Source organism: Ursus arctos, unplaced genomic scaffold, assembly GCF_023065955.2.
Source record: "Ursus arctos isolate Adak ecotype North America unplaced genomic scaffold, UrsArc2.0 scaffold_60, whole genome shotgun sequence".
Lineage (NCBI taxonomy): Eukaryota > Metazoa > Chordata > Mammalia > Carnivora > Ursidae > Ursus > Ursus arctos.
The window spans coordinates 169,172-184,775 of NW_026623079.1; the positions used below are offsets into that span (position 1 = coordinate 169,172).

The 15,604-nt window shown below is 48.9% G+C and overlaps 2 protein-coding genes and 1 long non-coding RNA gene across 6 annotated transcripts in view; 2 read left to right on the forward strand and 1 right to left on the reverse strand.

Annotated features, from left to right (window-relative positions):
- The first annotated feature begins 490 nt into the window (after positions 1-490).
- On the forward strand, positions 491-7,496 carry LOC113260550 (carbonyl reductase [NADPH] 3). Its single transcript, XM_026506446.4, has 3 exons — positions 491-784; positions 2,142-2,249; positions 7,009-7,496. Exons 1-3 carry the CDS (start codon positions 496-498, stop codon positions 7,443-7,445), a joined length of 834 nt encoding a protein of 277 aa, XP_026362231.2. The 5' UTR covers positions 491-495; the 3' UTR covers positions 7,446-7,496.
- On the reverse strand, positions 491-12,612 carry LOC130542963 (uncharacterized). 2 transcript variants are annotated; one of them, XR_008957909.1, is made up of 4 exons: positions 12,509-12,612; positions 11,925-12,086; positions 5,017-5,175; positions 491-2,020 (listed from the first exon to the last, which is right to left on the reverse strand). It is a non-coding gene; the product is annotated as an uncharacterized LOC130542963 (long non-coding RNA). The 2 variants fall into 2 exon arrangements; XR_008957908.1 differs by having other exon boundaries at positions 12,443-12,606.
- Positions 12,613-12,869: 257 nt separating this feature from the next.
- The window catches only part of LOC130542961 (protein dopey-2-like), a 96,101-nt gene continuing 93,366 nt past the window's right edge, over positions 12,870-15,604 (forward strand). Inside the window, exon 1 of one of the 3 annotated variants that reach the window (XM_057308166.1) lies at positions 12,870-13,050. The gene's annotated coding sequence lies outside the window, so the exon portion shown is untranslated. Of the gene's footprint in view, positions 13,051-13,141; positions 13,792-15,604 lie in introns of those variants that run through there. The other 2 variants (XM_057308168.1, XM_057308167.1) reach the window with 2 other exon arrangements.

Sequence of the window (15,604 nt, forward strand, 5' to 3'; positions counted from 1 at the left end):
CGTGTCTAAATAATTTCATCGCATTTGAGGAGAAGGGAAACATTTTCAGTGTGCAGTGGACGGTGCGCGCACGCCCAAGAAAATTACTCAGCCCTTGTTTTTCTCCTTTAGGAGTTTTCCTAAAATAGTTTCTTCAATCCAACTGCAATGCATCCCTTGACCCCATCGACCCATCACCATCCGCTGTGGCTTTGGGAAAACTACAACCGCTCCACCCGGCAGACCACCGCTTGACTCAGGAGAGGGATCCAGAGGGCGCAGCGCGGGGGAAGGGGCGGGCCCGGGAGTGGGCCGTTACGAAACCTTCGGGAACAGACGGCCACTCCTCGCAGGGGAGGGACTGAAGGCTGGGGCCTCGTTCTCTAGAAGTCGCAGCACTGGATCACAGAACTTAGTTCTCTGTGCTTTCTCTGACCGTGTCCACGCCTCTGCGGCGCGCTCCCCGGTGGCCCACAGTCCGGTCCGCTCTCCACGCGCCAAGTGCCTCCCCCGGCCATGTCGTCCTGCAGCCGCGTGGCCCTGGTGACCGGGGCCAACAAGGGCATCGGCTTCGCCATCGCGCGCGACCTGTGCCGACAGTTCTCGGGGGACGTGGTGCTCACGGCGCGGGACGAAGCGCGGGGCCGGGCGGCCGTGCAGCAGCTCCAGGCCGAGGGCCTGAGTCCCCGCTTCCACCTGCTGGACATCGACGACCTGCAGAGCATCCGCGCCCTGCGGGACTTCCTGCGCAAGGAGTATGGGGGCCTGAACGTGTTGGTCAACAACGCGGGCATCGCATTCAAGCGTAGGTCGGGGGTCGGTCCCTGGGCGCGCCAAGGTTTCGGGGCAGAGAGCCGCAGGCATCCCCCCACTCGTCCGCTCGAGTGATCGCGGAGCGCAGAGCCGGCTTCTCGGGACGCGCTCAGCACTGGCCTCGCGCGGTGGAATCTCGCTTTCCACGGAGTCGCCAGAGCAAGGCGGGCGGAACCGAGCCCAGGGCCCTCCCGGAGCCGTCAGCTGCTGCGGTTTGCCAGAAAACCGGCCTCCTGGGAGGGGGGCTACGCCCTGCTAAGCTCATCAACCTTCTGTCTAATGCAAAAAACATTTTCTTCGCGAAGGGTCTCGGAGCTCACTTTGGGCTTTCGCTTTCCTTGAAAGGGTGCTTTCATAGATGCCCGGAGGCATCTGCTCGGGACAGGAAATGAATCTCCGAGACACGATCAGCGCGCATTTTGCACATTAGTGGACTTGAGATTTTGTTTAATGGAGAGCTTTGATAGGTTCAGGCAGAAAGGAAGCGAGCCTTGTTCCCTCCCCCCGGGAATTTGTGTTTGTCATCAAACATACATTTTCAGTGTGATTTTAAGTAGCATCTTTGGGGGGGGGGGAGAAAGTCAGGGAGATGACTTTCTCTGTTGCTCTACTGAGAAAGTGAATTGAGCTGCCTTGAGCTAGGGGTAGAAGGAATAATCAGGCCCCCCTCATTTACCAGCCTAGTGGGAAGAGAAACCCAGGAGGCAGAAGAGAGTAAAAAATGGTGTGAGGCCTTGATGGATTCCCGCCCCGGCCTTGACCCCCTCACGGTCGCTGCGCATCCGCACCTCCAACTGAGCCTGCGGGCTTGCGGGAAGCGGCCGGCACTTGCAGGAGCAGTCGTCTGCGGCTGGTTGAGGGATTGAGGGCTAGGTACTCCGCTTCCTGAACACAAGTCGGCTGGAAGCCCCCGCCCCCTCAGCAGTGTGGGCGGGGGACCTAAGGCCGCAGGCCACACCTGCTGAATCACACTGTCCTTTTTAGCAGAATCCCCAGGTGCGTCCCATACCCCTTCCAGATTGAGCAGCTGCCGTGAGAGCCGCGAATGCCCAAAGTGTGGCCAGACCAGTGCTGCAGCGTCACCTGGGAACGCGTTAGAAATGCAAATTCTGGAGCTCCACCCCCGCTCTTCTCCGTCCCAAACTCGGGGGGGTGGAACCCCGAACGCTGTGTTTTAACAGGCCCTGCAGGTGATTCAGACGTGCTTGAAGTTTGGAGAACCACCGACCTAAGGGTTTAAAAATCGTTTTAAAGTTAGATTCTTTTTCCTTTAATTAGAGGTAAGATGCGCTCTGTCATATACATTTCAGGGGGAAATGCGTGACTTTGTTTCTTTCTCTTTTTGGAAGCTGATGATCCAACGCCCTTTGACGTTCAAGCTGAGGTAACACTGAAGACAAACTTTTTTGCAACAAGGAATGTCTGCATCGAGTTACTGCCGATAATAAAACCTCACGGTAAGTCCAGCGTGTGGCTTGTCGGGCTGCATCCCTCAGCAAGAAGTGGGCCGTGGGGCTGTCCCTCAGGAGTGACCTAGAGATACCATTTCTCCAGGGGGCAGGGGCACAGAAAACTGCACTATTCTCTAGTAAGAGCTGGCTCCTCACCTGCGCATTTTAGCTTTAAAAGATACATGGATGGTGCATGGCAGTGCTCTTCGGTGCCACGTCACGAACTCAACCCTAGAATGATAAGGTGTTACAAGTCCTTCCAGAGGCCTCTTGCCTCTGAGCAATCTCAGTGGGTCCTTCTCAGCTCCCCATGGTGGTGGGCCACAGCCAGCTCAGTTGCGGGCCTAAGGGAAGGCTCTGTTTAGCATGTTTATGACCTTCCCTGTGTTCCTGTGTTCCTTTCTTCACTTAGTCAAGCTGATGCAGAACTTCCCAAAGAAATTTTTCTTTATTAGGGAGTATCTCACCCACACTCCCAAGTATTCAATAAATCACTTTTATTAATTTATTACTTTTCCCACAAACACTGGAGGGCCTACCGTAACCCAGGGTGCTGGGGACACAGTAGTAAGCACCGTGGACAGGGACAATCCTGACCATGGAGCACTGAGCCTTGTGGAGAAGACTGTCATTGATGAAGAATCATACAACTGTGCTGGGGGGCGGGGGCAGAGAAGGCTCCCTTCCCTGAGGACCCTCTTCCCCCAGAAAGGCAACTGTGATTCTTCAGAAGAAGAACTCTGTGGTTCTTATTAGAAATGTACTTTTCTCAGACAATTATCATATGATCTCACTGATATGTGAAATTTAAGAAACAAGGCAGAGGATCATAGGGGAAGAGAGGAAAAAATGAAACAAGACGAAACCAGAGAGACAAACCATAAGAGATTCTTAATCATAGGAAACAAACTGAGTGTTGCTGGAGGGGAGGGGGGTAGAGGGATGGGGTAACTGGGTAATGGACATTGGGGAGGGTATGTGTTGTAATGAGCACTGGGTATTATATAAGGCTGATGAATCACAGACCTGTACGTCTGAAACAAATAATACATGAAAAAGCTTCCAAATCTCAGACAACCAGTCAAACTAGAAGTAGTGTCTAGAATTGCTTTCCTTTTCCTGTTATGCATGCATTTTTAATTAAAATAACTGCATAATAAAAATGTGCTTTTTCTCAATTTAACATTTGAATAAAGATGATCTCTAGTGCAAACATCTTAAAATCTAAAAAGATGCATGGTGAGAGTTGCACCTGGACTCCTGCCCCCTCCCCCACTTGCCCAGTTCCTATCCCCAGCCTCTACAGCCAATTCCCTTTATCCTTTCCTAGTGGGATGAGCTCACAGAAAGCCCACAGGCAGAGTTGCAGGTACTGGCTGAAGAAAGCCTTGGGTCTGGGTGCACAGAGTTGGCGAGTGCCCAGGGCCAAGGGGATGGAGGTTTGTTTTGTTCTGTTCTAAGTAGGCCCCATGCCCAGCAAGGAGCCCAACACGGGGTTTGAACTCACCATCCTGAGATCAAGACCTGAGCTGAGATCAAGAGCTAGACACTTAACTGACTGAGCCACCCAGGCGTGACCCCAGGATAGAGTTTTTTAATGCAAATCTAAATGCATTTTTTTTTTTTTGCTCCCTTGTTTACACAAAGGGAACATTAAGTATAATGTTTGCCACTTTGCTTTGTTCACTTACTATATCTGGGACTCTTTCTAGATCGGGACAGAAAACTTTCATATTTTTTACAGCTGCATAACATTCCATTGCAGGGTTGTCTTTTACCAAGTATCCGGAAGTCCTCTCTCTGTGGGTTTTAGAATTCTAGGATTTGAAAGCTGCAAGGTATTAAACCTTATATTCCTAGGTCTTCATTTTACAGAGAAGGAAACTGAGACCCAAAGATGTGAACACAGGTAGTAATAGAGCTGGAAACAGTATTCAGGTTTCCTGACTTCACCCCTCAATCAAATCAGGATAATTAGTTCAGTGAAGGGAAGGATCATAACGCCAAATGATTGTAAACCAAGCCATTTTGAAAGATAAAAGGTGGCTTTGGGGAAGGTGGGGCTCAGGCAACAACCCAGAGCAGGTGACTGACTCACTGGCTTTAACCAGTTCTCTTGTTAACAGTAATTCCCAAACAATCTGGTTTACAACACCCTGAGAATATTTGTGATTTTTCGGTAAAACTCACATTTACCTGGAGGGCAAAAAGCTGAGGATTATTGCCTCTTGATTTGTAGGGAATTTCTCCCCAAAATAAACTGACTTAAGAGCCGCAATTTATGTAGCGTTATATTATCTTTTTAAAGAAAGTTACCCTCTTGCTTATTCGAGTGAATAGGTTAATCAAGTATTTGCCCACTAGAGGGAGCTACTTGCACACTCATTCTAAGAATGGAGGTAGGGTTTTTCCTTCTAGACCAGTGGTTCCCCCGACCTCAGCAAAGGGGGGTGTGGGTGGTGTGGGTGCAGCCCTTCTCAGGGCTGATTGGACCCATCTGGCTGTTGAGACGGTCACCCCTTGGCCTCTCCCAAAGGTGTCCCCTGAGATCAAAGAGGACACCTCTTACTCTTAGAAGCCTTTAATTTCCATTAAAGGCACAGAGTAGCTCCTATAATTCATTTTTTTTTCCTCCTTTCCCTTTCGAATTTAATTCCTCATAGCAGCTAGGTGATTAAGAACAAAGCCGTTTAGAAAGTAATGAAGAACACATGGAAGTAGTAGTATTCCTGGCCAAACTATTGAAGTGAATCTAATTATAAGAAAATCATACCTGGGGTGTCCGGGTGGCTCAGTCAGTTAAGTGTCTGCCTTCAGCTCAGCTCATCATCTCAGGGTCCTGGGATCGAGTCCACGTCGGGCTCCCTGCTCAGCGGGAAGTCTGCTGCTCCCTCTGCCTGCTGCTCCCCCTCCTTGTGCGTGCTCTCTCTCTCTGACAAATGAATAAAATCTTTTTTTAAAAAATCATGCTAATCCAAATTGGGACAAATACTACAAAATAATGGCCTAGAGTCTTCAAAAAGGTCATTGTTGACTACTCTAGATTAAAATAGACTAAAGAGGCCCCCTTCTTAGTCAGTTACGGGTCTGACTCTTGGTTTGGGCTCAGGTCCTGATCTCAGGGTTGTGGGATCGAGCCCCACGTCAGTCTCCCTGCTCAGTGGAGTCTGCTTGGGATTCTCTCTCTCCCTCTCTCCCTCCCCCATCCCCCTTTCTCTAAAAATAAATAAATCTTAATAGACTAAGGAGATATGATCCCTAGATGTAATCCATGATCCCACATGGGAGCCTGGATGAAAAACCATAAAGGAAGATTATTGATTATTGAAATAGTTGGAGTCCTTTGAATATGGATTGTACTTTAGATAATAGTTTTGTACCATGATAAAGGGTTTGAGTGTGATCACTCTCATGGTTATGTAAGGTAATAATACCCTTGTTACCGTATATATACTCAAGTGTTTAGGGCAAAGTTTTATATTTGTCTGCAATTAAGAGAAAGAGAAAGCAAATGTGGCAAACTGTTAATTGAGGAACTTAGGTGAAAGGCATATGGGAGTTGATTGAACTATTCTTACAACTTCTCTGTAGGTTTCAGATTTCTCACAGTTGGGAAAGAAGTATGTATTATGAGAGAGGGAGAAAATTACTGAGGAGTCCTAAGTACCTGGGGTAAGTGAGGTGCTCGTGTTCAAGACAGAGTGAGGGCATCTCTGTGTGGGGTTGGCCCACAAGGAGAGCTAGTAGAATGTACAGCACCCTCCCCACCCTGCCCCATCTCCATGGTGAATGAATGCCACTCAGAAAATGCAATAAAATCCAGTTATCCTGGTACACTGGGGAGGCTCAGTTGGTTAAGTGTCAGACTCTTGATCTCAGCTCAGGTCTTGATCTCAGGGTTGTGAGTTCAAGCCCCTCATTGGGCTCCATGCTGCATAAGTAGGCATGATGCCTACTTAAAAAAAAAAATCCAGTTATCCTATTGGATGCTTAGGAAGTGGATTCAGGATAATATGTAAGAAAAGAACCCCCTAAATGTGTTGGGTTTTGATGTTGGTTGAACTGTATAAATTCACACGTTTACTGGTTTGGGGATTTCCATCAATACTTAAATTGTTTTGTAGTTTTGGGCTTAACACATTTTTTTATAGATATAATGGTCTTTTTAGTAGCTGTGAATTATTGTTAATATGAATATTAACTCATTAATTATATTTACTTTTTAGCTATGGGCTAAAAAAGGGATGAAAATCAAAATGGGGTTGGAGAATCAACCCAGTCCATGTGTGAAAGTAGCCATCATTAAGGATAGACGACGGCATTTGCCTGACCCTGGTTTTTGATACTCGGATATAAAGAAGCGGCTGCCTGCGGCCCTAGGAAATGGTGCAAGCCAAGGAAGAGCTTTAATCCTCAGGGGGAGGCTGTCTTCTCTGGGGAGGCAAGTTCACAGGCACCTGGAGTGTTTGTATGTGTAGGGGGTGTTTTTATAAAACCACCTGGCGATTCCACTACAGATAAGCTCCTGCTCACCTAATGAATAACCAGCCACTGCTCTTTAGCCCGTGTTGCTGATGGGATTGTGTCCTTCCCTTTGGGGGAAGAGAGCACAAAACAATGTTAAAACCCACTGCTGACTTCTAGAGTCTTTTTTTTTTTTTTTAATCAGCAGTTAAACCTACGGTATGAATCAATTGCATGTTGGGTAAAATAAAACCACTGTTGGTTTGTGACATGCTTCCATGTTTTTACTCTTCTGTTTCAGGCAGGGTAGTGAATATAAGCAGTTTAGAGGGTTCAAAAGCTCTTGAAAATTGCAGCGCAGATCTCCAGAAGAAGTTCCGATGTGAGACGCTCACAGAGGAGGACCTGGTGGACCTCATGAAGAAGTTTGTGGAGGATACAAACAGTGAAATGCATGAGAGGGAAGGCTGGCCCAACTCAGCTTATGGGGTGTCCAAGCTAGGGGTCACCATCTTATCAAGAATCTTGGCCCAGCGTCTGGATGAGAAGAGAAAAGCTGACAGGATTCTGCTGAACGCATGCTGCCCAGGGTGGGTGAAGACGGACATGGGGGGGCCTCATGGCCCCAGGACTGTGGAGGAGGGAGCCGAGACCCCTGTCTACTTGGCCCTGCTGCCCCCAGATGCTACCGAGCCTCATGGCCAGCTCGTCCACGACAAAGTCGTCCAAAACTGGTGAATGTCTGCTTTGGTGCTTAATGCTTAATAAACTTTTGTGGAGTGAATGAATGAATTCTGGTGTCGTAATCCACTTCTGTCTCTGTCCTTGGGGAATGTTGATTAGAATCTCCCTGGGAGAAACTGTCTCTTTCCAGAATCAGGCTGAGCGATTTTGCTATGCCCAAACTCCAGCCTGGAAGGGCGAAGAACCTGGTCCAGTGGTTCTGCAGGGTCCGAAGGCATCGGGATCGCCTGGAGGGCATGTTAAAACATTGCCCAGAGTTGGGGCCCCAGCATGTGCATATCTGACAAGCTCCCAGGGGCTGCTGGTGCTGGGACGGCAATTTGAGAACCACAGGTCTGACAAGAGCTCTCAAGGCTCCTGAGCAGCTTCCAGCCATGTTCCAGCCATCCCTTGCTGATTCTAGGTGGTTAACTCTAAGGATGTGATTTACCCTGTTTCCATAGATCTCCAATCCTACTTTGTATCACATTCTGTTTCATTATATTTGAGCACATTTTCATTGGTTCTTAGCAAGTATGGCTTGAAAGACTCAGAGAATTTCCTTTTTTTCATTGAGGTAGGATTTCCACACTGGGATTTTCACTCGGGTTTTGCAATCTGTGTCCCCAGAAGGTTTGCAAAGTTGCCCTGCTCCTTCTTTCAAATTGTGCCTGCTTGGACAACTTTGTCCAGACCGTCTCTTTGCTCTGACACATGCAGATACTTCTCCCTGACCTGTTCCTGCTCCCCTCTGAGCTACAGCCCAGGGTGACCCTTCAGATGCCTCCCTGAGCCCCTTCTGAAGTCTCTGACAATAGGCAACTCCACATTCACTGCTTTCAAATGGGATTGCTTTTGTAATCGGCCTCCTGGGTTCTGGTTATACCCTGTAGAAAAAGGACTTGGAAACTAAAGAATCTTACGAAAGAGAAGTACACTTATAAAGGATGTTTGCTAGGGAGTCAAGGCCTCAGAACGAATGGCTAGTCAAACAACAGAAATACAACAGGTGCACAATGGACAAACCACAAATTTACCAAGTTTATGATGGGCTGTTCATCATGAGATACAGCAATGTTGTCACTTGATTATGACCACAAAGGTCACCTGATGACAGCATTGCAGAAATAAAGGATAAGGCTATTTTCCTTCTGAAAAGCAGTACAGAATGGAAATTCTCAAGGTTTCATTTATTTGGGGGAATCAGGACTCTGCAGGTAACCCTGTTACTTCTGGTCTATCACAGCATGCATAGTGCTTCTGGACTCTCCAACTTACTGATGGCAGCATGGCAAAGTGTCATTTAGCTCTGACAACCCGCACCTCGCCTCTTCATCCACTTTGGGTGGAGGGACGTCTGAACCCCACCCAAACTGCATCTCACTTCCCTTAGCCATCTCTATATTGCCTGATTAAATCCAGCTTGCTCTTAGATTTGTCTAGGACCATTGCTCCCAAGACATTTTAATGACTTCTTGTCTGGCTCTAAAAACATTTTAATGGTTTTCGATACGTTTCCTCAATATCTTTCATACTCTGGTCTCCCTCTGCAGCCAGCCTCTGGAACCCTGCCAATGATGAGCAGTAGTACCAGGACCACCGAGCACCTTCAGGTTCTGCCTAACGGAGTCACAGACGGGAAATACACGAGTAAACAGCCCAGTTCCTTTTCTTTCTTCTCCCTTTTTTGTCTCTAGCCAAGTATCACCTTGACATTTTTAGATCAGCGTGTACCTGCTTATAAGACCCTTAATTGTAAACTGCTGATCAGAACAGCATGTCTCATGTTTATGGAAAGGTCAAAGGGGACCCTTATGGGATGGCCTGCCCGGCACCCTCCCCCCACTGCTTCTTCCCATGTTTGCAGCTGCAACAGCCACCACATGACTTTGCCCTGCTAACCTCTGTTGACTATTCCAGCTGTAGGCCCGTCTTCTAAAGAGGAGGACCAGCTGGACTGGATCAGGGAAAGCTCAGAGCTATTACTGTGAGTGGCCCTGCCCCACATGGTCTAAGGAGCAGAGGGAACCAAGTATAGCCAGAAAAAGAGGCAACTAATTCTCAAGAGACACACTTACAGAGTGGCCCCCAGACAGACTGTCCCACGTCCCCACAGTGGCATCCCTTACCTGGCCTCAGACTATTCCTGAGATCTCAGATTCAAAGAGATGCTCCAAGATACCCCTGGATCCTTAAAAGAAATGATCCTATTCCTTAAGCTAGTTTGAATTATGTTACTGCTTGCAACTGAAAGGAATCTAATACATGTGCATGAAAATGTTCCACGGTGTGCTGCAGTGAAAAAAGAATTAGGTTTAGAATCAGAAGGAAAAAAAAGAAAAAATCATAAATTGAGAACCGTGGCATATTAAGCCATGTGTCATGCTTAATATTTTCCCTATGTTGTTTTATGTATTTCTTACAGTACAGCAATCCTGTACCATAGGTATTAATTTGAGATAGGTATTAATATCATTTTTCAAATAAGGAAAAAAGCCTTGGAGAAGCTGATTAACTTGTCCAAGATCACACAGCCAAGAGCCAGGACCATATCCAGGACTGTCTAATGGCAGTTCCTTGGTTTTTCTTGGTGCCTACTGCTTGACATGCCCAGCTTCACTAATACGAGTCTAGAGACCAGGCCAACTCCCTTGGTGTAAAAATTAGGGGAGATGGGGGCGCCTGGGTGGCACAGCGGTTGAGCGCCTGCCTTCGGCTCAGGGCGTGATGCCGGCGTTATGGGATCGAGACCCACATCAGGCTCCTCTGCTGGGAGCCTGCTCTTCCTCTCCCACTCCCCCTGCTTGTGTTCCCTCTCTCGCTGGCTGTCTCTATCTCTGTCAAATAAATAAATAAAATCTTAAAAAAAAAAATTAGGGGAGATGATACATCGAATCTAAGTCATTTGTAAGCCACATGGTTATTAGATCCCCATTTAGCCTGTGTGAACTTTCCACAAAATAGGTAAACAAAATATGGCTTAAAAGTGGCATATTTTAAGTGGAGTATCCCATTCTGTGTGTTTTTGAGACATCAAATGGAGCCAGTGATCCTGTCCAAACCAGCTTCTCCATGATCCACTTTTCTAGGCTGACACATGAGTGTTAAACCCACATACAGTACCAGCTTTAGGCCTGGCCTTTGGGCTTCTCCCTCACCTACTAAACTTCAGCAAAGAGTGAGACAGACTGAGATCCTGAACATTGATGTAGTGTGGAGATGAAACGGTGATAATGACAATCCTGACAAAGGTTTACTTGTTACTGCCAGTCAGCCACAAAGTGGGCACAGCATCAAATACAGAACTACCCAAGACTTTACCTAGATGGCGTGGTGGAGAATGTACTTTATAGAAAAGACAGGGTGAGAGGAGCACCAGGATTTGCATATGGAAACTCAGAATGTGTTTACCTGGCCAATCTCTCTAAGAGGTGAGCCAGCCTGAGCCAGAGAATGTAGTCACATCTGATTATAACCCCTTCTTTATTATCAGAAGGGGCAAGGATTAAAGTTCTGGTTCAAATTAAATCTGAAATGCTCTGATTAGCGTATTATTATTTGAGGAACAGGCTCTATTTATATGCCTTAGACACAGCTAAGTAGACTTTTAAGTGTGACAACTTGACCCATGGAAACATTTCATGTAGGAATAAACTTTCAAATCTTAATGCTGTACATTTACTGTCAATTCTGATTATTAATATAGTGGGGTTTTTTTTAAAGGGTTTACGATACTTGAATCTGTCAAAATGCTTTTAAATTAACTTTCCACACACTTGGAGTTCTTTAAAGATAGGTGACAAATACAAGGCATGTATTTTATTTTATTTAATGTATCAGGACAAAGTTATACATGGTGGTTTTGAAATGAATAGACTGGTTCTCCCTTTCAGTGGAGAGTATAAGCAGTTCTTTCAATATTAGTTAAATGCAGTGTGGAGTGTGGCTAGGATTTGAGGAACCTAAAACAAACAAACAAACAAACAAACAAAAAAACCCACCTCACCTTTGGCAACTGTTTTTGTAAAAGTGGAGTTTTTCATGTCTTCAGCAGGAAATCAGTTTCATGCAATTAATTTTTTCCTACTAAATTTTCCATCCTTTAGCTTTCCTCTGCTTCTACTTTAAGACCACTCCTAAGACTGACCAGTAGAGGGTTTACTGGTGCACTTGGTATATGCCAAATGCAGATGGAATCAGAAGCCTGGGCAGGCCAGGGAGGGGGCCAGCATCCCAAACTATGAAAATATTCTTGGCGATTTGGGGGCAGTGATAGATCCCCTTGGAAATCTGATACAAACTATATACCCCTTTCCAGAAACATATACACAAAATGTTTTGTACAATTTCAAAGTGTTCATGGACCTTCCACTCCCACCTCCTAACTCGAGTTTTCATGGCGGCCTAGCCTTTAGGAGCCCCAGACTAGATCTGAAAATTCCTTAAGGGACAGTCAAGGGTTAAATGGTCAAAAGCCTGTGCAGAAATTACTACCTCAATCAACAGGTGCCGCTGCTTTGGTTGGCTGGGAGCCCCAGCTGGTGCAATCAGGATGCACAGGTGAACTCTGCCTGACTCCAGTCCTTCAAGGTGCTTCTGGCCCTGCAGCTGTCAGGCCAGGTTGGGTGGGTCTGAACTGTCCAGGTCCGGAAGCTCCTGAGGATGACAGGAAGGGGTTAGAGTTTTTCTGGAAATATTAATGCTCTTTAGAGTTGACAGGTCTCCTTTCTGAGCCAGAACCCACATAATGAAACTCATTCCACGAATTAATTCCCTCAACTCTGATCCCAAGGGCCAGAAAGGTGCGGCCTCTGGGGCTGGGGACGCCTTAACCAGGTTCCCGGGGCCTCCTGTGGCCCCAGCGTGTATGGAAGGATTCATTTCACCTCCTCCCCGAGGGTTTGGGTGTGGGCCCAATGGAAAGGATGGGGTTAGCCACATGCCATCGGCCCCACTTTTCTTGGGCCCCACCGTTCTCCAAAGCCCCTTCTGGAGCACGGCGATAAACTGACCGCTCTCCCCTTCCGTTTGGGTGTGTCGGGGGAGCCCCAGGTGAAAGTCGGAGCCACCCCTCCCACCTATGCAGGCCTTCCCCGGAGCAGCCCCGCTGCGAGGGCGGCAGTTAGTTGCGGCAGCTGAGAGCCACGCCCACCGCCCGGAAGCTGTGGAGGACTAGGGATGAGAGCCGTACGCCCCAGAGCCGACGCCCAGGACCCACCGCCCAGCACCCGCCCCCCGCGCGCCGAGGTACCGCCTTCTGATCCCGCCCCCCGGGTCAAAGGCCCGCCTCCTGGTTCTGCCGCGGCAGAGGGCTCTCCCTTGGTCCCGCCCCCGCGCGCTGAGGGCCCGCCCCCTACCCCGCCCCCCGCGCACCGAGGTCCCCGTCCTGACCCCGCCCCGTCCGGCCCCGCCCCGCCCCCCACGCCGAGGTCCCTCCTCACGATCCCGCCCCGCCGCCTGGGGCCGCGGCCGCTCGGGCTCGGGCTCGGCGCTTCCTTCTTGGTCCCTGCTGAGCCGCAGCGGCCGCTTGCTCTGCCTGCCACAGCCCGGCCGGTTCCTCCGCGCCGCACGTGGGCGCGCCCGTTGACAAGGGACGCTGACGCCCCCACCGCCGCCGCCGGTAAGCCGGCCCCGCGCCCTTGGCCGCTGGGCGAAGCCCAGGCAGCCGGGGCGTCCCCACCCGCGGGCCCGGGAGCGACGAGGAGGCGTGGGCGTCCCCCCCCCAGGGTGCGCAGGGTTCGAGCGGCTCTGTGGGGGCGGTCCCGGGGCGAGAGGGGGGCTCCTCGACCGCGGCCCGGGCCCGTGGCATGCACTGCTGCAGTGCGGGGACGGCCCCGGCGAGGCCGCGCGTGGGCGTGGGCTCCGACCCCGCACCCCTGAGGGGCAGTCCGGGGGCAGGGCGGGGTCCCCCAGTTCCTCCGGCCCGCCGCGGCAAAGGAAGTGCGGCCAAGTCCTCGCCGGCCCGGCGCGGCCTCCCGTCGGGCAGGTGGAGGTCAGGTGGGTCACGGCCCGCCCTCCCCTCACCTCCGCCGGCGGACGACGGCCAGACGCGCCTTTGTTTGCTTGTGCCGTCCTGGTCCGGGCGGAGGGCTAGGGACCGAGACCTTTGTAAAATGAGGGCTTTCCTGTTAAGGGAAGATCCTCGAGTCTCCCAGCCTGTCCCCAGGAGAAGGGATCGGAGCCGCAGTGCGCGCGCTCTCCCGGCCCGGTCCGGGAGTCTTGTAGGATCGCCGCCTGCTGCCGGGTGGATGGACCTTTAGCAACTCGTAGGGCGGCTGCTGATGGAAGCTGTTACCCGCAGGTGTTTCCCTAACCTGGGACAGTCGCTCTGTATTTGAAGAAACCTTTGTAGGATTTTTTGGTAAGACGATGGAGGCCTTCCCCTCCCCCTCCCCACAAAGCCTACTCCCGTTAGTGTCTTAAATTTTTTCCACTGCAATTTAATTACCATTCTGAGAGACCAAATTCAAAATAATGTGCCCCAGAGTTGATTAAACCAATGGCAGAAGAGTGTTTCTGTGCTGTCGACTAAGAGTCATTATCTAATAATGTTCTTGCTCGTGAGAGGGTGACTATTTGTGATTTTTCATTCTGTTTTCATCTCATTCACATGTTCCTTCATGTAAACATCTTTATAGTTGACTTCCTTCTGACAGTTGATTTTTCACCTAAACTTGTTTTTCTAAGAAATTTAGAATGGATGAGAGATTTCTTGCTGACATTTTCAATTTTAAGGCGGATACATCTGGTCAAATATGCTTGTTTATATGATTACTCTTTTGTGTATGTAATTGTTAGTAGGCTGTGGAACTCTTACCAGTTTTACTGAGCTGAGTCTCTCACAGGAAAGGTATTCAGGATAGGTTGCAAGATCATTGTCAGAAGAGATATTTAGGGGCTGAACTGTTAATTTTACCTGTAGTATAATGTAGTAAATAAAGGTTCTCTGTGCCATTGTGTTAACCTGGGCTGGATTCCTAACTCTGCCGGTTGGTTGTTGAGGGCCCTGGGCAATTTTCTGGGGGGCCTGATTCCCAATATACTCCTCTTGAGCAGCCTCAAGATAGTACCCATGTCATAGGATTCTTGTGTGTTGCGTGAGATAAATGCATGAATAATGATGGATTTACCAAGCCCACCCAGAAGACTTGCCTAGTAGCATAGTATTGAAGGTCTCATATTTTGAAATAAAGGAGCTTGCTTGAATGACTATTTGTAAACTTCTCATCTGTGCTTTTAGTTACACCCAATAGTACTTTTTTCGTGTGGCCAACCATAACCTCTCACTGCTCCAGTTACCTGCTCTTACCCGACCAACACCTTCCTTGCCATGGCGTTTTTGCCACCCCAGCTCCTAATTACAAACTATGGCAGACCAGGGCGCGCGCGCTCTCTCTTTTTTCAAGATTTTATTTATTTGCGAGAGAGAGAGCAAGAGAGCAGCAGAGAGAGAGGGAGAACCGCTGAGCTGGGAGTCCCATGTGGGGCCCGATCCCAGGCCCTGGGAATCATGACCTGAGCCGAAGACAGAGGCTCCACCAATTGAGCCACCCAGGCGTCCCAAGGCTCTCTTCCTACTAACTAGCCGCCCAGACTTTGACTCTGAGCACTCCTCTGCTGGTAGTAGGGCTTCCTCTGTCTTTTCCTTGTGCCAGTGTTACCTCAGGACACCCTCCGTCACTCTGTGTGCCGCCTTAAATTGAAATTATGTGTTTAGGTATTTCCTCTTTTATTATGTTATGAACTATGAAAGTGGAACCCTGTTTTTTTTTTCCCCATGTTTCTTTGCCCAGTGCTTGGACACTTTATATGGTGAAGATTATGCCTGGAGTTTTGCAGTGGTTCAGAGATGCTAGATTTCAAACCTGTAAATTTCCTGAAAAAAAAAAAATTACGGACTGTTTGGATGTACTAACATCTTACTTGGGAAAATAAACTACCATCTCTCATTGCCATCCTTTAATATTTTTAAAAAGTGTGAAGGCAGAGGGTGCCTGGTTGGCTCATTTGGTTAAATGACCGACTCTTGATTTTGGCTCAGGTCATGATCTCAGGGTCCTAGGATCGAGCTGCACTTTGGGCTCCGTGCTCAGTGTAGAGTCTGCTTGAGGAGTCTCTCCTCCCTCTGTCCCTCCCCCTGCTGCACGCTCTGTCTCTCTCTAAAAAAAAAAAAC